Raw genomic sequence first — 26,830 nt, forward strand, 5'->3', positions numbered from 1 at the left:
TTGCAGAGTGCTTTGAAAGAAGGCCCCCATTACTCTCAAAAGTGTCCCTGTTTGGAAAATAAAAAACATGGTCAACTAGCTCAGCAGGGTGGTTGAGGATACAGTAGGTGTTAAATAAACAGCAGGTGATGTTAGGTTGTGAGTTTTTTTGCAGCCTCTCATACCTTTCAGAAGAATAGACTCCCTTCTAACCATCCTCACACCCAAACTAAAAGTCCCTAAAGCCTTTGAGGTTAAATCCTGATTGCTTAATCCCCCAAAAAATGATCATCTACTCTTGGGCCAGTAAGTCTTTCACATTAGAGTCAGAAAGAAGCATTCTTGGTTCTTTCAGAGGATGTTAGCCGTAGGAGGGTCTGCATTTCAACTGAAAACTGCTACAAGGAAATGCCTTCAAGAATAATGAATGAATGGTGGAATTACAGGGTTAGGACAGGTCATAAGTTGGTTCGATTTGAGGTAGGGAAAGGGGGTGTGTCCCCAAATTGAGCCATGAGGTGGACCTTTATTCTGTCTCCCCATTCAGATGACCAAGGCCAGCAGAATTATGAAAAAGGAACAATTTTGAGATTCTGGAAAAACGTTGTCCAAGAACGAACTTACCTTGGCACTTCCAGTCAAGTAGCTGCGGCCAAATTTCTTGAGGTTTTCATAGGTTATCTCCTCGGAAGGCATTTTGTACCTCGTGTCAGAGCTTAAGTTTAGGATTTGGACTGATGGGATGTCGATCTCTGTGATCCGGAAGTATTCAAAGAGCCGTCCATTTCTGGGTTCATCGGCATCCACAAGGATGAAAAGGATCTGCCAAATCAAATGAAAACTGGGTCTGGATGGGTGGCTGTGACAAGAGTAAGGAATTGGAATTGGGTGAGGAATCCCATACTGAGGGAGACAGGCCCGCGGGAAGCTGTGGAGGGCGCTCACGGAATGCAAAAAGCAGGACTGAAAGCAGGCACAGAGGCCTTTTCCGCAGGAAGTTGCAGCCCCAACCCCAGAGAACAGACAGGTCCCGGCCGGCTGCCAGTTCCACACTCCTCGTTCGGGGCACCATCCACACAACCACAGGCAGGAGGTGCTGAGATTTCATCCTTGTTCTGCGAGTAACATGGTACCTCTCCCTCTGTCCCTCAGTTTTCTGAGCTGTAAGGTGGTTATCATAGCACCCCTACTAAGGCTGCTCAGGGAATGAAACAGGACAATGTGTGTGAAGGCTTTGCTTAGTGACTGGGAAGTGAAAAATGCCCAATACATGTCAACTCTTATTGTCATTCTAAATTATTCTTCTATCAAGAAATTTCATGACTTCATTCACTGGTTCCTTCTACAAATATCTGCAGAGTGCCTGCTAGGAATTTTGCAAAGCCCTGGAGATACAGTGCCACCCGAGGCAGACAAGATCCACGTGCTCATGGAGCTTATGTTCTAGTGAGAAGACAGACAACAAATGAGTAAACAAATTAATAAGTTCAGGGAGCAATGAGTGCCAATTAGGTGAGAAAATGGCACTGTGACAGAGAGTAACTGCAGATAGGGAGAGGTGGGGGCTCAGTTTAGGTAGGAAGGTCAGGAGGGGTATCCAAGGAGGTGGCATTTCAGCTGGACTGGGCGATGAGTAACAAGTCAGGGAATGCTGAGTCAGTTCAAAGTCCGGTGGTGGGGAGCTGGGGAGGGAAACTCAGAGTGTTCTAGAACAGAAAGGAAAAACCAGTGTGTCTAGAAGAAAGTGGTTTGTCCTTTCTGAATGAGGACAGTAAGCCAGATAATGACATGATAATTTTTAAAAGATTCCACTCATTGCAGAGAGAAAGCAAGAGTGGAGGCAGGGTGATGAGTGAGAGGCCACAGCAGACACCTGGTATCAGGACCTCTCAGGTCATTCATCTCTCAAAATATTAGGGGCCCTATTATGTGCCAGACAGTCTTCTAGGGGCTTGAGGGACTGTGAAAAACAAAGCAGACATATTGAAACCATCCTTGTATACTTCCAACAGATACTGGTTAGAGATGAGCATAATAAGATATGGGGTATGACCTGTTAGAATAATATTCATGTAGCTGTTTATCTTTAGCTCTAAAATGAATCACAATCAAATGGCATTCAGGAAGTTTGCTAATTGGGGTAAAGGCAATTTAGAACCTCATCTCACAATATACGCCGAAGAAAATTCCACTAACAGATTAAAGGGTTAAAAATTTCAAAGAAAGACTTTGGAAGAAATATGGCTAAGGATTGACTATTACAACATAAGAGAAATAAAGGGAAAACAATCTGGTTGTGATCAATGTAATTGTATTAAAAAAAACTTAAAGTTTAAAATTGGATAAGCCAAGAACATATTTACAAGAAGTATTTCTATAATTGGAGCAAACTTCCTGGAGAATAACACAGCAAGATACAGCATGACCATTAAATAAATAAAATTCATGCCCTGGTGGCTTTTTGGGAGGGAAAGGGGTTTGTTTTTATTTTGGGGTTCAAAGTTTTTAATTGTTTCATTTTAATTTCAAGAGTAATTTTCCTTGAAAGAAAATCGAATCCACCACTACATATTCTTCTTATAAAAATAAAGAGAAAAATTGAAGTAAATAGTCCCCACACTCCAAGTGGTGGTGACTACATAAATATAGGCATAGTACTTAGGAAAACAGATTTGTTTGTAGAGATGATAATGATAACTATAATAATAATAAGCACTGTGGTGAAAACCAGCCATGAAGAAACTCAAGTAAGACAAAATTGCTTATAAGAGGAAGAGAATTTGAACCCAGGTCTGTGCAGTGGGAAAGGCCAGAATCTCAGTAATTACTTGGCAGACAGTCTGTGCTGCTTCATACCTTCAGGCTTTTCCTGCTCCCCGACCTCCAGGTGACATGCTACCCCACTGCAGTCGCCCACTCTTGAGTGGAGTAGCCCTCAAAATGTGGCCATCAGAAAAACGGCCAAGCCGTCATGTTCCCATAGTAGACTTACCCAAAAAATGAGGGGAGAAGGCACATAGGTTTGGCAAGACAGGAGGAGACACGGGGCAGGTGAAAGGAAAGAGGCCAGTTTAAAATTAAATAGTAAAATAATATATAGCAGCAATATACAAATGAGGAAATTGGTATGCAAATCCCTCCTGATTTAATTTATGATCAGCAGGGCAAGCGAATGGTGTCAGGGTCTACCGGTCTTGGATCCCCATCCAGGAGCCCCAAAAAGCAATGCCATCTTCCACAGACCTTGTTTGTGAATTCCTTCAACGCCAGCCTGTAATGCTGCATTATCATCCCAAACGACCTGGAGCTTTTGGAGGCGAAGAGCAGCATGTGATTCAGGATAGGTAACTCATAAATCAGATCCTTATTCTGAAATTACCAGGGAAACAGATCATTCCATGCACGCCCCCGCCCCAGCTGCCCTTCTCCCCAGGACCCTTTGCTCACTGACCTCATAGTTATATTCAATAACAAAATCTGTGAGGTGCTGCTTTATGACTTGATTGAGAAAACGTTTGTTGGTACTGTCATTGATAAGCTCCTGGCGGTTCACAATTTTCCCCTTGGACAAAAGAAGCGAAACATTGGAGGGCAGTCACTTCCATGATGTATTCAGTAACTATAAATAGCACGGTTTCCCCTCTGGACCAAAGGAAGACACCGTGGTGACAGGTGTGATCCGTAATCTAGGTACTGCATAAGTCAGAGTAGCCTCTGGGTGGAATATGTGTCTGTGGCAGCCATGAAAGTCTCCCATCCACAAAGACAGGGAGAGAGACAGGCTGACAGCCCCACCTGTCTTGCTCTGAAATCCAACGTGTTTGTGTCGATGCTGAGCAGTGTCTCTCACATGCTGCTCTCAACCAATGACCAGATGTGTCAGGGATACTCAGGCAAGCCCATTTCTGGGGGATGACTATCAGAAGACTTCTCTAACAGGCAACTTTGATGAACTTTCTTAGAATTCCACTGCAGTCAAGGACTCTTCCAGCCAAACTTCTTTCCCTCCAAAGGGTCAGACCGACAACATGGGCTGATGAGTCTCCCTAAGCTCCCCCTCTGTTTTCCTTCACAGGCATTTTCCTTAATATTTTGCATGTCTAATCCTGCTTGGTGACTGCTGCTTAGAAGGGACTAGATTAACCCAAGGAATGATAGAATTCTTTGTAGGCCAGAATTAAATTTTCTGGGGAAGGAGAAAGAAGCAGCTATCTCCTGATTTCTCTCTACTTTGTCTTTTCTTCATCTCCACCAGTCTCACTCTCTGATCCAAACCTCTTCCCTGGACTCCTGTGGAAGTCTCCTAATGGTCTTACAATTTCTCCCCTTGCTTCCCTCCAATCCAGCCCCCACACTTCAGCCAGAATGTTGTCAGAATATAGCTCACAGCATTCTCTTGCTTAAACACTTCATAGCCTCTGTTGTCCTCTGGAGAAACCCTAAACTCTTCTGCACATGACAATGCCTAATAATACTAATTGGACTTACTGAGAGGTCATTCTATACCAGCCACAGTTCTAAATACATTGCATGTATTAACTCATTTAATCCTCATAACATCTCATTGAGCTATGTTACTATTATTTCTTTCATTTTACAGTTGAGAAAATTGAGGCACAGAGAAGTGAACAAACTTGCCCAAGGTTGTTAAGCTAGTAAAACATGGAGCCAAGATTCTAACCTCGGCAGTCTAACTCCAGTGCCTATGTTCTGCACCTTTAAAACAGACCAGCTCTCTCTTTAATACATTTTCCAAGTTTGCTCTTTGGCCTTTGATATTCTGATGGGGCTTATTCTGTAGAATTTTTACATTTGTATATGGTCCAAATTTATCAGTATTTGTTTTAATAGTTTCTGTGGTTTCTGGAATGCTTTCATAAAGGGGATTTCTCACTCCCAGTTTAAAAAGCAAACTCTCCAATGGCATCTTCTAGTCTTTCCATAGTTTCATGGTTATATTTTTAAAATCAGGATCAATCTGGAATTTAATTTGGTGGAAGGAATGATATATGGACTTAGCTTTAGTTTTTTGTTTTTTTTTTAATAACTACCCAATTCTCTTAACACTAGTCACTGAATAGCATGTATTTTCCCTACTGATCTAAAATACCATCTTTATCATGTAGCACATATTTCCATATGTATTTGGGTCTCTTTCTGGACTCCATGTTGTCCAATTCAAAAACCCAAGTCAGGTTATTTTATTCTTCAACTTAAAGCCTTTGAATGACTTCTGTGGACCAAGTAAAAATGTAATGGAGGCAAGCAGATCTGAGTACCACTCCACCTACTCCTGTGTGGCCTTGGGCAAGCAGCCTAACCTTGTTGAGCCACATCTATAAGTAACATGGTTATTGTCAGACTTTGGCTTTGTGTGGGGAGGGAATAAGGCACATTCCAAGAACCAAACCACAGCGTCTATAGTAGTACTGCTAAATAAAACATTTTTTGATAATGGAAATGGTCTATAAATCTATGCTTTACAATTCAGTAGCCACTGTCCACATGTAGCTAGCTTGATTAACTATAATATTAACTAATTTAAAAGTAAACAGTCACATGTGACTAATGGCTGCCACATTGGACAGCTCAGATCTACGTCCCAGAGAGGGAGTGAAAGATAGTAGGTAACAGGCTAGACTGTGGAAGGCCTTGTGGGACTCCTTAGGGACTAGAGTCTTTATTCTAAGAAAACAGGAAGCTGGTAACAGGCCTTTCAGTAGGAAGAAGGAAACTGACCATCAGATTTGAATTTTGGAAAGATGGCCTTTTCCAGAACTAGAATATGGCAGATATTCTAGTTGGGTGGATGTTGCATTAGGCTATAGGAGATAATGGTCACCTGATCTAGGATAGCAGTGATAGAGAGAAATGGATACATTCATGGAATATGGTGGATTTAAAATCAGTGGGATTGAGGTGATGGATGGGTTAGGAGGGGTGGAGGATAGGGAGGTGTTAAAATGAAGCCTGCATGTTCTGACTCTGTTCAGATGGTAGGTGGGAGAGACAGTGGCACCATTCATTGAGTGAGAAAACAGCTGGAAGAGGATTTGGAGGGGAGATTATGACTTTAGGTTTGGCCATGTTGACATACCTGGTGATAGATATAAAGGTTTGGAGATTAGAAAAGTCTAGTTGGAGATGGAGATTTGTAAATCATGGATATATAAATCACAGTTGCTGATGGAAGGTGGGTAGGGAACATGGAGTAAAAGAAAACACAGGGCAGAGGATTGAGCCTTAATATAGTGTTTACTGGTTAAGGAAAGGAGGGTGGCACTGACAGTGGAAAATCCAGAGAAACAGGGGGAGACTGTGCAAACGCCAATTAGTCCAGTGCCACATACCTCACAAGCAACAGAACTGGAATTTGTACCTAAAGCCTATGCATACATGCATAACCCATAATTTTGACCCAGAGACCCCTCACTAGCAATGGGATCAAAATCCTACCTTTCTGAACACCAGAACACTGTCAAGGATGACGTTGAAACGCCCAGCAGCATTGCTAATCGATATCACTCCAAACGTTAGCTCTGGGAAGTCTTTGATCATATCATAGAACAGCTCTGCCACTTCTTCCTCCAAGTCCTGTTTGGGGAAGGAGGTTCGGTAAGGCTTTGGTAGAAAATAAATGCCTGGCTCATTTAAGGGCAAAGTGGAAATGGTGACCAATTCATCTCTTCTCCCTTCCAACTTCTGGGGTTTTGCTGGGTCACCTAAATCCCCTTCCATGGACATTTCATACCTGGACTGCTTCTATGGCTATGACTAAGGCCAAAGCAGGCAAATCCACAGAGATTAGTGGAGAGGATGAAGCTGACCTTTTCCAAGTATTAGAGTAAAGTCTGTTCCAATGCAGGGATTGAGACTTTGAACATCTATTTCTGAACTGCTTTCAGAAGAGGCAGCAGATCTGACCACAGGTAGCAGCAGATATGAACCTGACTTAGTTTCAGCTTTCATTTTTTAGCTTGAAAGAAAACTGGGGCCAAAAACACTGTCAAAGAGTGGGGTACAGAGCAAGAGGTACAGACTCCCCCTTATGTAAATATAAGGCCAAAGTTCTGACTTCCACAGGGAGGAAGGACAGAGTCATCACAGTTACAGGAAATGAGTTCAGACATCTAAGAAAATCATTCTCCTAAAGGAAAAACAATTTCTGAATTATTTACTCTTCAGTGATTTTCTAAATGGACCCCCAAGACATCAGTTATACTATCAATAAACATGTCATCCTCCTCCGCTCCTCTCCTCTCTCTGCATTCCTGTCCACCTTTCTAGGTAGGTAGGTAGGTAGCTTTAGCTTCCATTTTTCCTTTCTTCATTCAAACCTGCAGTGGCCTGAGAAAACCAGCTCATTGGAAAAGGAAGAATGGACATGGTGTGGAAGGCCTGTCCTCACCCCACCCCACACCCAGACACAGGACAGCTCACCTCCCACCTCTTGACCCCAGTACCTGGAAGAAGCCAATGATAACCAAGGGTCTGGATTTCACAAACTCCACCACCTGCTGGGTGTTAGTGAACAAAAATGCTTTCTGGCTAATTTGTCTTCTCAACCAAACGACCAAAGCAGTAGATTCAACCACTCCTGGAGAAAGAGACAGTTAAATGGGTCCCTCAGGAGTTTCATCTTGAACTGGAGCAAGGCCTATCTTCCTTACATTTAACAATGTAGAAGCATCTTGTCTAGGGATCCCCTGAAGGCCAAAATCAGTTCTTCCAGTCCTCCTCACCCAAGCCCCAAGGCATGAACATTAGCAACAGCAGCTAAACTTCAGCACCTACCAGGACAAGGCACTGTGCTGAGCATCCTGCATGTGTCATATCCCCATAACAGCCCTACCCAGGAATAGATATATTCTTACTCTCCCCATTTTGCAGATGAAGAAATTGAGGTTCAGCTCACTAGTGGCCATCCTCCTGGTGAACCTGGGAATCAAATCTAGGGAGATACATGCCCAGCCTTCTTTTCTTATCCACCCTCCAAAGTGACAAGAAGATGTTTTGGGGTTTGTTTGTTTTTTGTATAAATAAATAAAATGTAAATAAAAAGACCAACCTATTCTGTGACCTTCGAAAAATTCCATCATCTCCTCGTTCCTTCTGTCCCTCAGCTGAGACACAAATGTCTGCTAAGGTCATAGATCCTGACTTCCATTTCTCAGCTGTCATATGGGAAGCACCACATATGGAAAAATCTTAGCTTCTAAAACTGGGACACATACCATAGCTGGGGAGACATAACGGTGTGCCAGAATGTGCACAAGGCCACTGGTGCACACGTGTTTGATAGGATCATCAATTTCACATGATGGCAGGTAATGCAAAATGCTATTTTCTATCAAAGTCTGCTTAGAATAGAATGGAACATTTAAAGGGGGTTTATGAGACAAAGCAATGTTTCATGAGTAGCTTTGGACTGTATCTCCAGGCCTTCATTCCTTTACTCGCTTTTACTTTCATTCATTTGACAAATATGTATTGAGTGCCTATTATGTTATCAAGTGCTGTGCTTGGTACTGGGGCCATCCTGGTGAGCAGAAACAAACACATTAGCACTGTTTTGCAGCTCTTATTCTGTTGAGTAGCACAATTGTCAAATAACAAGTATAGAATCACACCCAAAGTATTCAAAAGAAAAGTTCTATGAGCCTGTGGCAAAGATACATGACCTAGACTGTGAAGTCTAGGGCTTCCTAGAGGAAATGACTTATGAGCTGAAAACTGAAAGATACACAGGAGTTAACAGGAGGCAACAGGGGAGGGAAAGGCTTCCAGGCAGAGTGAACAACCCATGCAAAGGCCCTGTAGCAGGACAGATTGCCATGTGGGGGCTGCTGAATGCACTCTGAGATGGTAAATCAAATGGAATGGACTCTATTTTCAGTGTTTTTGCTGACATTTCCTAAGAGCATTAGACCATTTTTAAAACTTTCAATGAAGTATATTTACATACAGAGAGGTGCACAAATTATAATGTATAGTTGGATGAATTTCCACAAAATGAACACATAAGTAAGTATCCCCCAGATCAAGAACTAGAACATCACCTGGTCCTCAGAAGTCCCACTGGTGTCCCCTTCCAGACCCTCCCACACCTAGGCGTAACCACTGTTCTAACTTTAAACAGCATGCATTCATCTGTCTGCTCTTGAACTCTACGCATGTAGAATTATATAGTGTGTGCTCTCAGGCCTGACATTGTTGGGTTGACGAGATTCATCCACGTTGTTACATGTACTTGTAGATTTATTGTCACGGCTATGTCACATTGCATTTTGTGAATATTCTACAATGTATTTACCTATTCTCTGTTGATGGGCATTTGGGTTGTTTCCAGTTTGGGACTATTAAGAATTAATTCTCATGCATGTCTCTGAGGGCACACTGTATGCCCTTCTGTTGGGTACATGCCCAGGAGAATTTCTGGTCATAAGGATGCTGTGCTCAGCTTTAGTAAGTAAAGTTTAGGCCATTGTAAAAGCCACAGTGAGTCAGGCCTTTGGAAGTTCATAGAAGGAAGGTTGGTGGCTTCAAGGGACAGAATAGTCTGGGCCCCACGCCACCCTCAGACCAAGGCAATCCACCCCACTGCCGCCATCCCCTCCTCCTGATTCCAGTGCCAGGCTGGGTTTCTTTTTTCAGTGTTCCAAGCCAACTTTCAGGAAGAAACAGGCCCAGATCCTGGAAACAAACTATGTCTCTTATAGGCATTGTCGGCAAAAATTATAAGTGCCCTGAAAGGAACTGGTTTAAAAATTCTGAAAACACCAAATCAAAGTGAACATAAACTCGCCGAAGGCGTGTGAACTCCAGAACCATCATTCTGAGCTCCCTTTGCGCCTCTCCCCCACTGTCCACACAGCAGCCACAGCCCTCATTGTCCAGCACACCGGGCCCGCCCACTCCCCCAGGCCCTGGAGGGCGTCTCCTCCTGATCCAGTTCCCTGGCTTACACCATCCCCCCACCTTTCTCTATGTTATGACCTGGTGTATGTTCTTTATTGAGTCTCTTGCTCAAAGTCTGGCTTTTTGCTAACTTTCCCAGTAGCTCCAGCAATGTCTGGCTCAGACCAGGTGCTAAAGAAATAATTACAGGATGAATGAGTGAGGTGAATGAATTGTTAGATAACCTGGCTTGGGGGAACTGGATCTTGGGTCATCTTCTCTGGGATGTATGAGCTCCGCTGCGCCTCTGGACCCCGTGGGACTGAGGGAGCTCTGAACCTGACAGACAGTTTGCTCCTGAGTGCTGGCAGATCTGGCACTGCTGCTATAGGGCAGGTGTTTCCTCTGGCACTTGGCTCTGAGCCAGAGGACACGGTGATAACTGAGGTGTGAACGTTATGTGAATGATTGACTGGGGCTGGCGCTGGGCAGCATATTTCCAGGCACAAGCTGTGAATGCATCAGTAATTGAAGCCCTGGAGGCAACCTGAGTCTCCCCCCCTCCACCGCGATGGCCAAGGCCAGGACTCCCACCATCAGTCCTTGGAGACTAGAGGAGAAACAGGACGATGGCTTTGACCCAACAGGAACCAAACCCCTCCTGCCTCCTGGGCAGGTTTTTGTAAAAGTCACAGTGCAGAAAACCAGCAAAGAACTGCACCCTGTCAGTTCAGGGAAGCCCGGTCAAGTCTGGCATTATTCACCCTGTTTAGGAAATGGGACATTGGAAGGCTGGCTAAATTCTCATAGCTGGTGGTATCCTAAATTCCAGGCCTTGCTGCCTCCCTGCATCTCTCTGCCTCTTTCCCTGGCTGGGGGTAACTGAGGAATAAGGGGGTGGGCAAGCTCAGTAAAAATATGGGTTAGCTCCTTACCCCAGCCTGCCTGCTTTGGGCCTTTGTAATTCCATCTCATTCAAATGCGAAAATGATTCATTAAGCACCTAAGTGTTCCAAGCAGTGGATAAGGGTCAGGAAACGAATCATTTACTAATAATAACCACATCTGACATTTACTTAGAGTATAGTACAATGTAGAGCAGGGGTTGGTCAGCTGTAGTGTTGGGCCAAATTGGCCTGCCAGTTGATTTTATAAATTAAGTTTTATGGGAACACAACCCACTCCTATTTGTTTATGTATGGCTGCATCAGCAGTTAAGTAGTTGCCTCAGAGATTATCTGGCCTGTAAGACCTAAAATATTTATCTGGCCCTTTGCAAGAATGTATTTGTGGGTCCCACTGCTTATTAGCTGGGGAGCCTTGAGGAAGTTATTCTGCCACTCTGTGCCTCAGTTTCCCCGTCTGTAAAAGCACCTCCCACATTGGGCTGTGACTGTGGGAAGGGACTAGAACAGTGCCTGGAACACATAAATGCTTCGAATGTGTGTCAGGCCTTGAGTCTTGCAAACTTACTTCATCTTCCCAGTAACCCTAGGAGGTAGATATGGTCACTGTCCCCATTTTACAGATGAGGAAATTGAAATTCCACAAGAGGAAGTGATTGCTCCTTGAGGGCATTAGTGAGGACTGGAAGCCAGAGGGAGTCTGCTGTTCTGGCAGCCTCGGCAGAGGACCCGGGAATCCAAGTGAGAACAGCCTGCCCTTGTGCTCTCCGTAGACAATGAGGAGCAGATACAAGTCTGTGAAATGAGGGCCTTGAAGGGGAAGCACAGGTGCTGTGGGACCCCAGAAGAGGGGCAGGCACCCTGGACCTGGGCAGTCAGGGGAGACTTCCTGGAGGAAGTGATGATGGAGCTTCCTGCCTGGCAGAGGAGGTCCCTGGCACTGGCTCCCACCACAAGTTGCCACATTGTCACCGTGTTGCCCTCCGTGGAGTCAGACCTCTCCCATCCTTCAGGAAGTGAGGGCATCCCAGAACCTAAGCCACTCCAGGAGCAGATAGGGACTTCTTGGATAGAGTGTCCTGGTGCTTCTTATTTCTTTGCAGCCCACGCTAAAAAGCAGCCTGTCACAAAGGACTCCTCTCTCGGGATCCATGTGTCCCCAGCACAGCCTGTACTATGCTGGGAGAATGCTCCCATTATATGTGCATTGAATGCTTGAACCTCAGTGTCCCCACTGTTGAGGGCCGTCACTCAGTCTATAGGAAGCAGCAGTCTCTGTCCCCTCTCTTACTTATCCTGCCCTCTCTCCCCATCTCTTCTGTGACACACCCCCACCCCCACCACCATTACACACATCCCACCCAACCCCACAAGCCTGCTGGGAGCCCCTCTACTGCCAGGTCTTTTATGTAACCAGCCCCAAGGTTGGCCCTTTTGCAGCACCTTCCTCAAGGCTGGCCTGTGTGTCTCATGCCCCCTTGTGTCCATTTCTGAGCACTGCAGGGCATCCTGCAGCCACTGCACCTGGCACTCACTAGGCCCCTTTGGTTCTTGCAAAAACACAAACAGGCTTATTGCAAACCTGCTAAATGCCAGGCCTCACAAAAGGCAGTCTCAGTTTCCTGAGGTTCAAGCATTCAACGCTCATATAATGGGAGCATTCTACCGGTGTAGTACAGGCTGTGCTGGGCACATCTGTATTCATCAGATTTATTCCAGCCAGCCACCCATGAGGCATATTATGTATTCATATAGTTAACATTTTTAAAAATTAGGACCTGCCATGTGCCACACTGAGGCACATAGTTTCTCAGGCATCCTTGACATCAAGATAGAGCTTGACACCTGGCAGGTTCTCAATAAAAGAGCACTGAATAAGTGAATGAGTGAGTTAATGAAATGGATGATGATAGAAGCTAACGTGTTTGGTAGTCAGCTTGTCCCAAGCCCGTCCTGTCCCATCATCTCCCAGTCTCCCCTCTGGTCAGCTTAGGCTGATGGGCTGCTTCCTTGTGCTGAGACCCTGTCCAAACCTTTCTAAAGCAGAAGGTTTGGATAAGAAGTGTTGGGGGAGTTAGGAACTCACTTTCTCTCTGGCAGTTTATAAATCATGCTCCTTGCTATCCCACCTCTGGCATTCCTGGGGCCTACCAGCTGAGAGGCAAGCCATGGTAGAGGCAGCTACGAGATCACCAAAATTTATTTTTGGACACAGAGCAGGGCCTGTGTCCTGACTCAGCCTTTCAGCTGGGTGGGGCCATGTAACAGAATGTGGGCCAGTGGAATGAGAACAGAAGTGACGTTAGACACTTCTAGGCCTGGGCCGTGAACACTGCCCGTGGCAGTCCTCTGTCCCTGTGCCCCAGGCGCCCTAGGGAAGGAACCTAGGTTCTTGAAAGACTGTGTGGAGCAGAATCCCCCACCTCCACCCACTGCCTGCCAACTGGACCGTAAGTAAGCAAGAAATAAACCCGTAATTCTGTTAAGCTACCAGAATGCTAGTGTTTATGTGTTTGCATAGTTAGCATTGCCTTGATTGACATGCAGGCACAGTTACCTTTGCAGCTGATGGGTTCCGACCTGTTGCCCTCAAAAAACAGCATCAACTCTGGGGCCTTCTTAATGTCAAACTCCTCTTGAAGTTCCTTCTCCACAGTGATGTCTACTTTGCCGAAGCCGAGCCCATTCTTGCCTTTGCCCATGATCTCCACAGCTTTGCCCAGCTCCTCAGCCAGGTCCCTGGACGGCCGTGAGGATGGGTTTTCTGAAAGAGCCAGTGTGAGACAGCAACCCTAAGAGCCACCCCCTCCCCAGCGCCCTTTGAGGAGGTTTGCTTTGACCTCCTTAGCTCCCGGGCCTTTCTCCTCCTCTTCTGCTAATGGGTAAATTTTCAGAAATACGAAAATATTTCTCCAGTTTGGGAGGCACACGTCAGGGATCTTTGGCTTCAGGAATGCTGGCAGCAGCACAGCTTTGAGCACCTCATTCAGTGTCTCTGAGCCCCACTTTCCTTACAGGTAAAATGGGGGAAATAATAGTGGCTACCTCATGAAGTTGTCAGTCAAATAGGATTACTTAACAATCAGTTATATAGTGCTTCTTGTTTTCTAAACAATTTACATGGATTAAGCCATTTAATCCTCCCAGTATCCCTATGGGGTAGGTATTGTTTATTCTTTCAATTTTATACATGCAGAAACTGATGAGCACAGAAATGACCCACTCACCCAAGGCCATGTGGCCATAAGAGGTATAGTGGGGATCCAGACCCCCTCTGCCTAGCTCTCTAATCTCTGCTGAGCATGTCACACCTTTAGCACACTGCCTAGCACATGGAAAGGACACAGGTATTATTATTACTACTACTACTGCAAAATTTCTAGGGTCAGAAATTACAGGACAGCGAGAAACACACACACATGAGAAGACATTAGTGCCATCTGGTGGAAAATCCTGGAGCTAACAGGCCAAATTGAGTCCCCAAGTCGTCCTGTAGCTGCATTTACTATTGCAGGGGTTTGTCAGGAAGGAAGGCCAGGTGGGGGCAGTGGGGGAGGTAGGGAGAGGTAATGCAGCTCCCCGCCCCACTCTGAGCCTTCCTCTTGGGGAGGGGGTGTCAAAGAGACCTCATAGTCTCGAAGATGAAGATTCCTTGGCCCCTGACACTGAAGGGCAGTGGGGCAGGGGTGGGGAGTAGGGAGTGCTTTTCCGGAAACCAGTCTCTGGGAGCTGGCATGTGACCCTGGCAGCAGGCAAGGCATCCCAGTCTAAATGGAAGGGAATTAAAAGGCACTCGAGTTTGCCTGCCTTGCTCCTGATAACACTGAGACGGCTGGTCCCTCACTGCTCTCACGCCTGTGGCTGGCAGGCCACGCCAGGGCAGGGCACTGATGCCCTTTCAAGCCTGAACACTTTCTGTTTCTCAGCTCCCCGCCCCCATGCATCTGGAGCTCTTGGAGAAAAGTGCACATCACCTCCATTGCCATGGGCAAGTTCCAAATCCAACAGAGAGGTCTTTTGTGAAACAGAACCCAGAAAGCCAGTTCCGGGACAGCTGGCGCACACCCAGTGCCGGTCAGCACACCTGTTCCTGTGATGGAACCCGAAAAGTGAACGATTGTTTTCATTAAACTTCCAATCAATGGAAGGGAAGTGGTCTTTTCTCCTCCCTAGTAGATCGATCCCTCTCCACTGCCTGCTTTGTCACCATCACTGCCTTCACTGCCCTCCATCCATCACCACCAGCAGGCACTGGCCTGTTGCCAGCCGCTCTGTCCCTTGGGCTTCCCAGTGGATTCAGCCATGGCTGGCTCAGGGTTGCTGACTGACATGGGGTCCAAATCTGAGTTTCTAAGGGAAGAAGCTCAGGGCACGAGAAAAACAAAGAATAATTGTCCAAATGGTGGAGTGTTAGAGGCTCCACACACAGCCCAGTGAAAGGTAGAGAAAGAGGCTGTGGCTGCTGGAATGCTGGTCCCTGAGGGTGAGCTGGACGGCTCTGAGCAATAATAGTAATGGGAATCCATCCACCCATTCAACAAATGTTTTTTAGGATCTGCCATATGCCAGGCACAGTTCTGGGTTCTGAGGCTTTAACAAGGAACATAAAAATCCCTGCTCTCATTGGAGAAAGCAGAGAATAGGCAAAAAATGTGCTGCATTAGATGCTAAGTGCTATGGAGATGAAAGAGGCAGAGCTGAAATTTGGGCATGTCACAGGAATTGAGTTTAAGTATGGAGGTTAAATGAGGCCTCCTCAAGAAGGACAGTTTTTAAAAACACTGAAGTTGGTGAGGGAGCAGCTATGTGGATATCTGGAAGGAGAGGGTTTCCAAGCAGAGGAACTCTAAGTGCAAAGGCCCTGGGGTGGGAGCATGTGAAACACGTTTGAGAAAGACAAGAAGTCACTGGGCCTAGAGCAGAGTAAGCTGGGGTACAGGTCAGATGACACAAGGCCTTGGAGGCTGCTGAATAGATGTTGCAGAAAGGTATTAGAGGGCTTGGGGCAAAGTTAGATGTGATCTTACATTTTAACTGGATTCTACTGACTGTTATATGGAAATTAGACCAAAGGAAAAAAAAGTGGGTTCAGGGAGACCAGTCAGAGGCCACTGTGACAGCCAGGTGAAAGGTGGCAATGGCTTGCCCCAGGATAATGACAATGGAAGGGGTGAGAAGTGACAAGACTCTAGAGAGGTGGTGAAGGTGGTGACTGGATTTATCAGTGGGTGGGATGTGGAATATAATGAGGAGTCAAGGAGGACTCAGATTTTGACCAGAGCAACCTGAAGGAGGAAGAGGAGGATGGTGACAATGACAGTAGTGATAACAACAGCTACATTTATTGAGCACTTAGTATGCCAAACGCTTTGTGCAGTGTTACATGCATCTCCTTGGGTCATCCTCAGAACAACCCTTTGAGTCATCTGCCATTACAGTCAAGGAATATTACAGACAAGGAGGCAGAATCTTAGAGATCCTACAGCTAGGAAGCGGTTAGGCTGAGATTCAACTCTAAGGTTGACTGACTCCAAGATCCATGCTCTGACTGACCTTATAGGTAAGCTGGTATTAAAAAGGTTCCTATTTCCTGGAGGGTAGGGATGGAGCTGTTTCCATCTCCCCTGCTCTGGGTAGTTTCTGTCAGAGCAGAGGGAATCTGTAGAGCCAAATCCACTCTTAATGATTTACTGTCCTATTTTTTGGTTTCTGTCCTCTTAAAATTTGCAAATCAGTCTTACTTCTGGACTCTGAAAGCCTGACTACCAAGACTGTAAAGGTGAAGGGAATGCATCCACCCCTCAGGTCTGGGTGCCTGTGCCTGCCTTGGCCAACTGGAAATGCCCATTTGGTCCAGGCATGGAGACAATTCAGGTGGTAGCACAATGCCCAGTGGGCCGTGGATGGGCAGGGGCCCTTTGCTGGAAGGCTGAGAGCTCCTATAGGTTCAGCCTTCTTTACGTCCTATGCTCCAGCTAGAGCTCATTGTCTGGCATATCTGGGCACTCAGTGAACATGGATTCCTTATGTTATCTCATAACACAGACAGTTAGGGTGGCGAACAGCACCTGCGGCCCAGGCAAGGTGTTTCTAAACATCTCTGAGCCTCAGTTTCCTCATCTACAGAATGGGATATTAATAGATTCTACACCTTGAGAAGATCCTACATAGTAAGACAAGCTGTGCAAAGTTCTGGCACAGAAGTGTCCAGTGAACATTAACCACTATGAGGACGTAGATGGGGAATCCTTGATCTCGCTCTGACCGGGTTCTCTTTGGGAAGGGAGGATCCTATGGAGATGTCAGGATCCTCAGCAAATCTTCTGGTTCCCAGGAAAAGGGAGACAAGCGTGACCAGCACCGAGTCATCGAACACAAGCCTAGGCCTGTTGTTTGGCTCTCACATGGGTTTCAGTGGGTTTTAGGTTAAGCAAATGGGGCACAGGGTCATATTAGAACAGGCAGGGACTCTCTGCCTGCCTGGGGTGTAGATATGTTAATGGTTAATGGACCTAGAATCAGTGTTTGTCTGGGTCTCTAGCAGATAACCCCAGGTTCCCTTTTCTGAGAAGCCAGTGTGAGTCAGGGGAGAGGCTGGTGGAGGGGGGAGGAGGGAAGGTAGAGACTGGAGATTAGCCTCCAGCCCAGGGAGCTGGAATCTGCCTGTCTTTAGACTTTGGTTCTAAATGGGAAACATCTGGCCATAGCTGGAGACACTTTTGGAGTCATGACATACGTGGTATTGGCGTTACCCATCTCTAGTGGGTAGAGGCTGTGCTACTAAAGCATCTTACAGTTTTACAGCACAGGACAGCCTTCCCCCACCACCCACACACACACACACCAGTTATCCAGCCAAAATGTCAGTAGTGGTGAAGATGAGAAACCCTACTTTAGGCCAAGCCAGATCAGACATGGAAATGTATTCTGAGAACCACCCTCTCCCCATTCCATAGGGCCACTTACAGTACAGAGGTGCTCACAGGCGATGGGGACTTTAGAATGGTCATCAGCCTCTTCTAGATCCTCGGGGGCCAGCTAGCAATTTGTCTGACCATCAGAATGGCCTCCAAAGCCCTGAAGGATCTGCACCTCCTTTCTGTTCTTATCTCCAACTGCTCTTCAGCACCTCAGCTTTAGCCACCCTGGCACATTCCCACCCCAGGGCCTTTGCACTTGCTGTTCCCTCTGCCCAAAATGCTCTCTTCTCAGATATATGCATGGGTTGCTATCTTCAGGTCTTTCTGAACTGTCACCTTCTCAGGAAGGCCTTCCCTGGCCACCCTATGTAAACTCACAGTCCCATTTATACTTACCCCTTACACTACCTATTGTCCTCTATTTTTCTCCATAGCATCTTTAACCACAAGACATGCTTCATTTTTTACTCTGTATCTGTTTACCTTGAGTCTCACAGCTGTGGAATATAAGTTCCATGAAGCAAGGATGTCCACCTGTTTTGTGCCTAGAAGTATATCTGGCACATAATAGGTATTCAGTAAATATTTAATGAATGGTGAGTAAATAAATAAATAAATAAGCAAATATTCCAATTATCAGCACAGTTTTATAAAATGGGTTGATCACTGGTTTTAGTGTCAAACCTGGTCTAAAATCCAGGCCTCATTACTTATAAGTTGTGTGACTTTTGGTACATTATTCAACCTGTCTGAGACTTCTTTGCCTTATATATAAAATAAAGACCAAGAGATCAAGCACAGTGCCTCAAATACAGAAGCTTAATAAGTGGCCATGATCACAATCATCATCATCACCATCTTCATCCTCATCACTATCAAAATCTAACCTGCTTCCAGGACAGACCCTTGCCAATTCTGCTTTAGAGGCACTTCCAAATGACTCTAGAGATGCCTCCTGATAAATCTCATTTTGACCCCTTCCTACTAAATATAGCCTTCCTTTCTCTCCTTGTCCCATTCGTGGAGAACATTAAGAGCCAAAGGAAAGCTCATTTCTTTCATTCATTCATTCATTCATTCATTCATTCACTATTTCTGCTGGCCTACCATGCTCCAAGAACAACACCCCATGTTACCAATCAAGCCATGAATAAGATTTGATCCCTGGCCCCATGGACCACACAAGTTTGAAAGCAGTTTCAATGCAGTGTGGCAAACTATGACGCGGGGGTGCAGAGCGCTATGACTGGACCCCCTAGTCAGACTAGATGAGGGTGAACAAAGCTTCCTGACAAGCCAACTCTATGATTTTAAACTTCACAATCCAGGGGAATAAGTGCAAGAAAGACACTATGAGCAGAAGGCACTGCAAGGGCAAAGGCCCTGAGGTCTGAGCCAGTGTGACCTACCTGGTAACCACAAACCACTCAGGGTCTACAGCACAGCATTGAAGTGGCGTAAGGAAGTGGGCCTAGGCTAGATCAAGCAGAGGACATTGTAGTCATGTTCAGTCTTAGAGAATCACTGAGAGTTTTTAATCAGGGAGTGACCCAATCAGATATGCATTTTATTAAGAAATCTCTCTGTGTGCACTATGGAGATAGCATTGGAAGAGGCAGGGAGACCCCTAAAAGGCTGTAGTAGTGCTTCAGATGGGGCATGATGATGCAGGAACTAAGGGGAAAACTGGAGACTGTAGAGGACTTCAGGAGATGGTTTCAACAGGACTTGGTGGGGGGTTAGATGTGAGAATAAGAGGCATCAAGAATGCCCTTGAGATTTCCGACTTTGACATTGGGTAGATAGCTCTGCCATCAGTTAGGCAGAACATGAGAAGAAGCAGTTTGTTGGAAGTGAATCAAAGGTGCTGAGGACATCCAAGAGAAAAGGTTCTACTGACCATTGGCTCTTGAGCCTGGAGTCCTCAGAGAGATGAGAAGCTGGGCAGCTGCTGAGGACTGAGCTACTGTGCAGAATGTCCCTGGGGACGATATCAGAAAAATCCTTTTTGTGAAGAGCTCATTTACTCCTGGAAAGAAGCTTTTATAATGCTTTCCCCAAGTGATTAATTTTTCCAAAGGTCACTTAGAAGGTCTGCCAGTTTTTAAGAACTCATTTTGATTGAAACGGTGTATTGGAAGGAGTCAAATATTTGATCATAATGAGTTTGTCTTCTTTTAGATAACAAAATCTCTGCTGGTGTTCACTGCTCTCAAATACGTGCTGGTGGGAATGCTGTGAGTTTAAAGTATTCAAATTGGTTGTCCTCAAATGTAATTAAGGAATGTAAAACTGATTGACTTTCACTATAGTCCCAGGTTCAGTGTCAATCTTAAATTATGTCAGAGCCCCACAGAGCCATGAACTCTGCCTTCTGCCCTGATTGACGGGGCAGACCCACATTCTCACGGGGACAGGACAGGCTCCCCACTCTTGCTCACCTGCTCTGCCATTCTGGGGAGGCTAAATGTGTTAAGATGTGTGCTCTGTCATGCAAAGTGTGTGGACTATGTGGGGTTGGCTGGACAGGGACGTGGCAAACCGATAGGCATGTATTCTGTTCAAAAGGGGAAATAATTCAGCTCCAACCAGTTGTCACTTTGTAGGAATGTGGGCCAGTGCTTCTAAATTTGTTGTTTCAATAGCAGATGTGAATTCAGTTTTAATTTTGAAATCTCCCAATTGTTGAAAGTGTGTTAAAAGTGCATGTGCCAAACATGACCTACTTGCTGGCCACTTTCGGTCCATGGGCTGCTTGTCACAGCCTTGGCTTCAGGGTTATGGGAAAGAGGAGGCATAAGGAAGAACTGAGAAAGTGAGCCAAAGAGGTCAGAGAGAACCAGAGAGAATGGGCTCATGGGCTCCTAGGGACCAGGGCTTCAGGTTGGGGCTGCAGACACATATGGAAGGTAGGAACTGGCAAGTGTGCGTTGAATTTGGGAACCAGATGTCTTTGGAATGTTAGCCAGAGATAAACAAAGTCTAGAAAGTCAGCCTCATGGAGGAAATAGTCCTTGACATTCCTACCCAGAAGCAAAACCTTTTCCTGGTAGTTCACTGTCTTGAAGAGCTTATACCACCGGGCTACCATTCAGCCAGACCAGCTTTAAGTTGTTTTTGATCAAAGGCCATTTAAGGCTTCGACAGCAAAAAAGAGGTACAATGTGATTAAGGCAGACAATGTCATGTGTGCTCCAAACCCTGTTTGTTTTTCCTCTGGCTTTTACACTGTTAGACTTCATTTCCTGGTCTCCCTTGTCTCTAGCTATGGCCATTGAAGGCAATCTGGCCAATGGAATGTGAGTAGAAATGATGTGATACCAGAACTTCTCACACTGTAATGTGTATGTGAATCACCTTGAAATGTTAGAATGCAGATTCTGATGCAGTATACCAGTGAGGCCCAGTATTCTGCATTTCTAATGAGCTCCTGGGTGATGCTGACGCCGCAGGTCCATGGACCACACTTTGAGTAGCACTGCTGTGCACCTTTTCCAAGTCTGGCCTAGCTCAGAAGCACGTCCTCTGTCTCTCAATCCATTTTCTGGCTGGGGGCAGAGGATTCAGTGGGATATTCTAGCCCTAGAGATGCTTGAGTCACTGGATTGACTCAAGTCACTGGAAGGAACCTGGGTGCCTGAATGACTGTGTGGAGCAGAGCTCCTCTGCAGACCAGTGTGGGACAAAAATACAAGCAAGAAATGAAACTTTTAAACCTAGTTTTGGGGTTGTTGTAGCAGTCAGTTTTCCCTAACACAGTGATTATTAATGTATCTAATCAAATCAGAACAAAGAAGGAGTTTGAGTGCAAAAGTAGGCAATCAATTTTAGAAATCATTTCCTTTAAGGACTTTATTCATCTAGCATTAATTGAGCCCAAAATATGCAAAGAACTAATAAGACATTTGGCACATTTAAATTACGCTACAACTTGAATCTAATACTGTGAATATCCTTTTCTCTTGCTTCCTTCACCACAGAGGTTGGAAACCTAAAACATTCACCATTCCAGACTGCTTGGTTAGGAATAGCCATGGACCCCGTTCTAGCCAATAAGATACAACTAATGTTACTGGTGGAACTTATAGAAGTTTTTTTTCAAGGGACATACTTGGCTGGAATGTATTTTGTCCCTTTGTTATTTGTCCCCCTTTTTTCCTAACGAAAATGTGTGCCGCAATGCAGGAGGTGCCATGGCCATCTTGTGACAACATGTCAAGCTTGGTGGAGTGAAAAGCTAGAAAGAGCCTCGTTCTCGACCCAGTGGAGCTATTAGGACAGTCACTGACTGCTTATCACTGGCCCACAATTTAAGCCATCATTAGCAGATTCTTAATTACTTGAAGCTGATCCCAGTCCTGTCTGACAGAAAGTTGAGTAACTGCATCTGTTTAGGTGTCACAGGGCCAAGGGAGGATGGATACTCATTTACTCAGCATCTTCCATGTGCCAGGTTCTCCACAGATACTCTCAGTTAATCCCTATGATGACGCCACCACTTCTGTTATTCCCACTTCACAGATAAAGAAGGTAAGACACAAAGAAATGTATCTAAAGCCACACACCTAAGTTCATGGCAGAATTGGGCTTCTTATTCACAGTTGCCTGGCTCCCAAGCCCATGACTTTAAACCAAACCTTAATGTCACTTACGAACCAAGGTGTGTGGGTGATTCAGACTAAGAACAACTCTTAAGGATTTACCAATGCTTGGCATGGAGCCTTTGATAAATACTGATGCCAGCAACCATAGATTCTATAGAAGCCAAACTCCCAGCTTCAAGGTGCATTTGCCTTGGCCTGGGAGTCCCTTTGTGCATTCCAAGACACAAACATGTAGGAGGCAAGCCAGGGAAAGCTGCTCAGCTGGTTTGCAGTTGGAAGAAGCTTCTCCTTGGGGCACCCAGCATATGGAATTTATAGACTATTCTTGTAGTATAAGTAGGATTTTAAAGAGTTTCTCATGCCTGGTGTCATTCTTGGCTTAAACTGTAAAGTCTTCAAGAGCAGAAACCAGGGCCCCTTTTCTCTGGGACCCCCACAGGGCCTACCCAGGCCTGGGACTGCACAGAGCTGAGTAAAGTGGGCTGAATCAGAATTAGTACAATAGCAGCAGCTCTGCCCCGCGAGGGCTCACCGGGAGCTAATGACTGAACGTCTGAGCCCATCATCGCCACTGCAACCTGCAAGGGAGCAACCCTTAGCCCTTTCACACTGATGAGGAAACTAGTAATGATGACAAAGAGGAGGCAGCCAACATGTGCATTAGCTCTTATTATGCCCCAGACAGTGTGTTAAGCACTCTAGCAATTATATATATAATAATATTAAATTCTCCATTTCACAGTCAAATTTAAGAGAGACTCTGAGTAAGCAAGGCCACTTGCCCCAGGTCCCCTGACCAGCAAGTGACAGCATGACCCCAGCATTAGAGCCTAGGACTATGAACCTTTACAACATCCCACTGCATGCTCTGGTCAAACTGGAGAGAAAAGGGATGCTGTAAGGGGTTTATGGTTAGGGGAGGGCAAGGATAGGGAGGGGAGAAATGGCTGTACCCCAGCAGCAGTGGGGGAGAGAGCGGAGGGGGGGGACCTGAGGGAGGGGCTGTGTAGAAGGCACAGAAACCAAGAAGGGAAGGTGCGCACCCTGCACAGTGCTGCCTGCCGGGCCCCCGGGAACCCAGGAGCTAGTCAGGTCTGACATCCTGGAAACAGGCCTTGGAGCCTGACATAGAGCCAGCCACTTCCCAGGAGAGGCTCTGAAGGCAGGACTCTGGATTCCAGTGTTCACCGCTGATGCAGAGAACAACAGCCCAAAGAAGGTAATTTAGACAAAGGTGATGGCCTCTTGCATGTAGGAAGTAGTAGAGCACAGCATCTGTGGTCCCCACCTGGGAGCTGTGTGCCCTTGGGCAAACCACTTGGCCTCTCTGAGCTTCTGTTTCCTCAGCTATAAAATTGGGAGACAAATAGTGCCAGCATGCCTGGTGGTGGTGAGGATTAAATGACAACGTTTAGCAAGCTGCTCAGGGCGGCGCCCAGCATCCAGTAAGTGCTCACTGTGTGAAAGCTCTTAACTCCTCCACCCGCTCCCAAGACACAGCTCTGTACCTCGGGAAAAAGAAATCTGTTCCTTCTCTAAAATGTCTGCTGATGCAGAGAAAAACAGCCTAAAGAATGTAATTTAGACAAAGGTGATGGCCTCTTAAGCCTCTTTTCTCCAGAGCTTGCCCATAACCAAATCATGTACTGTTCTCTGCTTGTGTTCCAGCAATTTAATGTAGTATCTCATTTAATCTTCACAACAATCCAGCAGGGTTCATCACATTCATGCCCATTTTACAGAGGGGAAAACTAAGGTTCTGAATGGTGAACACACCTGAAGCTAAAGCCTGGCTCCTTGACTTCAGTGGGACAGAGGAGCCACATACAAACCAGGACTAAAGTAGCAACATAGTATCTTGAACTTGCTTAACTTCCCTGAACCTCAGTATTCTCCTCTGGAAATTGGGGGTGATGCTATACACATATTATTTTTTGAAGTTTCATAATATGTTTTCATATGTTTAGCAATATATAATAAACTCCTCCAGCACCCAAGAGCAAGGAGGAAGGTGTCACCCCACTTATCAACCACCACCCCAGAGTTGGAGGCACTCACGGAAAAGCACCATGAGAAAGCGGGTCTGGTTCAGCATCTGGGTCAAGCCGGCGGATGTTAGCACCAGCAGGTTGCCTTCTTCCACGATGTGCAAGGGCTGGTACAGGTTGATGCTGGCCTCTTGGACATTGCTCTCTGGTGAGCCCTGGAGAGTGGAGACACAAGAGGCCACCAGCAGCAGGGGCATCCAGGGCAGCTCCATGGCTGTCCTACAGGGGCAGGAGGAAGAACAGGAGCCCTTATCAGCACAGGTGGCGGCGAGGCCCCATGCCCCACGTCACTGCTCCCTCCTCCTCTCCCTCCCTGCTGGGCCAGCTGGGCCTGGAGAACTTCCCAGCAGGCCCCCAAAGCCTAGTTAGGTTAACCTCAGGCTCCATGTAAACTGCACGAGGCTAGCTCCGAGCAGCAGAGCCTCACTCAGAGCAGCAAGAAGCTGAATCACACACTAGTTGCTGGCCCCCAGATAGTAGGTGAGACTTTTCCAGAGGGGAGTGCCACTCCAGCGTCCTGGGGTGAGCCCCTGGATCTCATAGATGACTGGTCCAGTCCCCCATCACAACCTCTGCTTCATGTTCACTCCTGCTTGAATATCCCTAATGTTGGGGAGCTTACTACCTCACTTCCCATTCGTGTACCCCATTTGATTTTTGAACACATTTTCTCCACAAGTGTAAATACTCCTCTTGAAAGTTATAATGTGAAAATTCCAAACATTGCAATAAATACATGTGAAATAGGAAATAAAAATATCTCCCATAATCCTGCCCCTGAGAAAGCTATTTTTAACAGTTTGGAATGAATACGTGTATGAATGACATTTGCAAGTACAATTTTGAACATAAATGGAATCACATAGGCATATTGTTTGGTGTTCTGATTTTCTTGCTCAGTGCTATGAAATATATCTTAGATACCTTCCCATAAAAAGCATGCATTAGATCTACGACATGATTTCCTTTCCTCTTTTCTTCCTCATTCTTTTCTTTTTTCGGGGTGGGGGCAATTCTTAACTGTTAGAACGGTCTGGGTCAAAAGCTGCTTCTCCCTCTATATGCTCCACTGTCCCTAGGAACGTAAGTTTTCTCTATCAGTTTGGAGCATAGGATCCACTCCTCAGATCTTTGCATGTTCTCAAGCATAGAGCTGTTTCCCTGTGTAGCATACAGACCACTTGAATATCTTAAGAAGACATATTTACTCTTATTCCTAAATATGCATATATATATATTCTAGGTCCCCTCTTCAGATTATATTTATAATCTTAACTGCTTTGTTGACTGCTGCTTTCCTGGCACCTAGCATTTATGGCAGGAAAATGAACAAGAAGCATGAATGAACAACAGTTGATACTCACTGGGAAATAGGCAAACTGAGGATTTTTTAAAAAATAGATCAATATAATTTGATATGGTCTAATACAGAGAGAACTGTGACCAATTCTCAGTGCTAAATTTTAAAAGTACTTGTGGCTCAACATATTTGTTGTGTGCCAGGCATGATTCTAGTGCTTTCCATGCCTTCATCCCTATGAGGCACAGGGAGGTTAAGTAATTTGCCCAAGGTCACACAGCTAGTTAAGTTAAACTCAGGATTTTAACCCAGGCAACCGAGCTACAAAATCCATGCCCTTTACCTCATTTGCCTCTCTAGTGCCTCACTGCAAAATTCATACAGTGAACACTTTTAGACATCAACGAGGCTCCCATCCCCAACCCTGGTACCCTTTACCCTCCTCCATTCAATCATGTCCTGCCACAGGAGGGGAGGGGTGAGGCTGGCAACAGACAGTAGAATCAGGGTTTTGATCGGGAACTGTGGAACAGGCCTTCGCAACTATAGTGGGGACCAGGCACTTTGGAAGGTAGCGGCCAAGGGCAGCTGCCCCAGGTGTGTCTCTTGGGCACACTGACGACTTTGAATTAAAGCAGCTGGAGGAAAAGCTGGTGCAGGATGGATACTCTGACCCTCCTCTGTCACCTGCTGAAATCGGGAAGAGTTGTAGTGTCCTTATCGCCAGGGAAGGGAAAGCAGAGCTAGAGAAGGCTGCATGAACAAAGGCTGTTAATTTTTTTTTACTAATTTACTACCCCAGCTCAAATGTTGTTTAGAATTCCATATAAATTGAAGGTCCCAAGCCTGTTTCCTTTGTCCTGTCAGTTCTTCTCAGATTTATTGTCTCTTTGACTAAAATGTATACGACCTGCCTGCCTTGGTCGTTTCTTTAGGTCTCAGTTTCGTTGTTGGGCCTCCGTGTGTAATAAAACTGGTGGTAGTTTTTTTCTCCTCTTAATGTCCCAGGTCAATTTGGTTCTTACACTGGTAGAAGAACCTTGAAGGGGAGAAGAAAATTCTTCCTCCCCAGCACAAGCCAGGGCTCACTTTGCAAGAACTGGCTTTTCAGAAAGAATTCGATCATGAGTACTCCGTGGTTCGTGCCTTGCACATCGTGGATAGTTACCTGCCCCAA

At 45.8% G+C, this 26,830-nt stretch overlaps 1 protein-coding gene across 1 annotated transcript in view; it reads right to left on the reverse strand.

Annotated features, from left to right (window-relative positions):
- PDILT (protein disulfide isomerase like, testis expressed) overlaps positions 1–24,591 on the reverse strand; it is a 32,428-nt gene extending 7,837 nt beyond the window's left edge. Inside the window, exons 1-7 of the mRNA XM_036917038.2 lie at positions 24,364–24,591; positions 13,339–13,545; positions 7,443–7,576; positions 6,436–6,573; positions 3,431–3,541; positions 3,223–3,348; positions 604–801 (exon numbers count right to left, since the gene is read on the reverse strand). Of these exons, the coding sequence (XP_036772933.2) occupies positions 604–801; positions 3,223–3,348; positions 3,431–3,541; positions 6,436–6,573; positions 7,443–7,576; positions 13,339–13,545; positions 24,364–24,565 (1,116 nt within the window). The 5' untranslated portion in view covers positions 24,566–24,591. The remainder of the gene's footprint in view (positions 1–603; positions 802–3,222; positions 3,349–3,430; positions 3,542–6,435; positions 6,574–7,442; positions 7,577–13,338; positions 13,546–24,363) is intronic.
- Positions 24,592–26,830: the final 2,239 nt, after the last annotated feature.

The sequence above is a fragment of the Manis pentadactyla genome, chromosome 10, assembly GCF_030020395.1.
Source record: "Manis pentadactyla isolate mManPen7 chromosome 10, mManPen7.hap1, whole genome shotgun sequence".
In the NCBI taxonomy this organism is placed as follows: Eukaryota; Metazoa; Chordata; class Mammalia; order Pholidota; family Manidae; genus Manis; species Manis pentadactyla.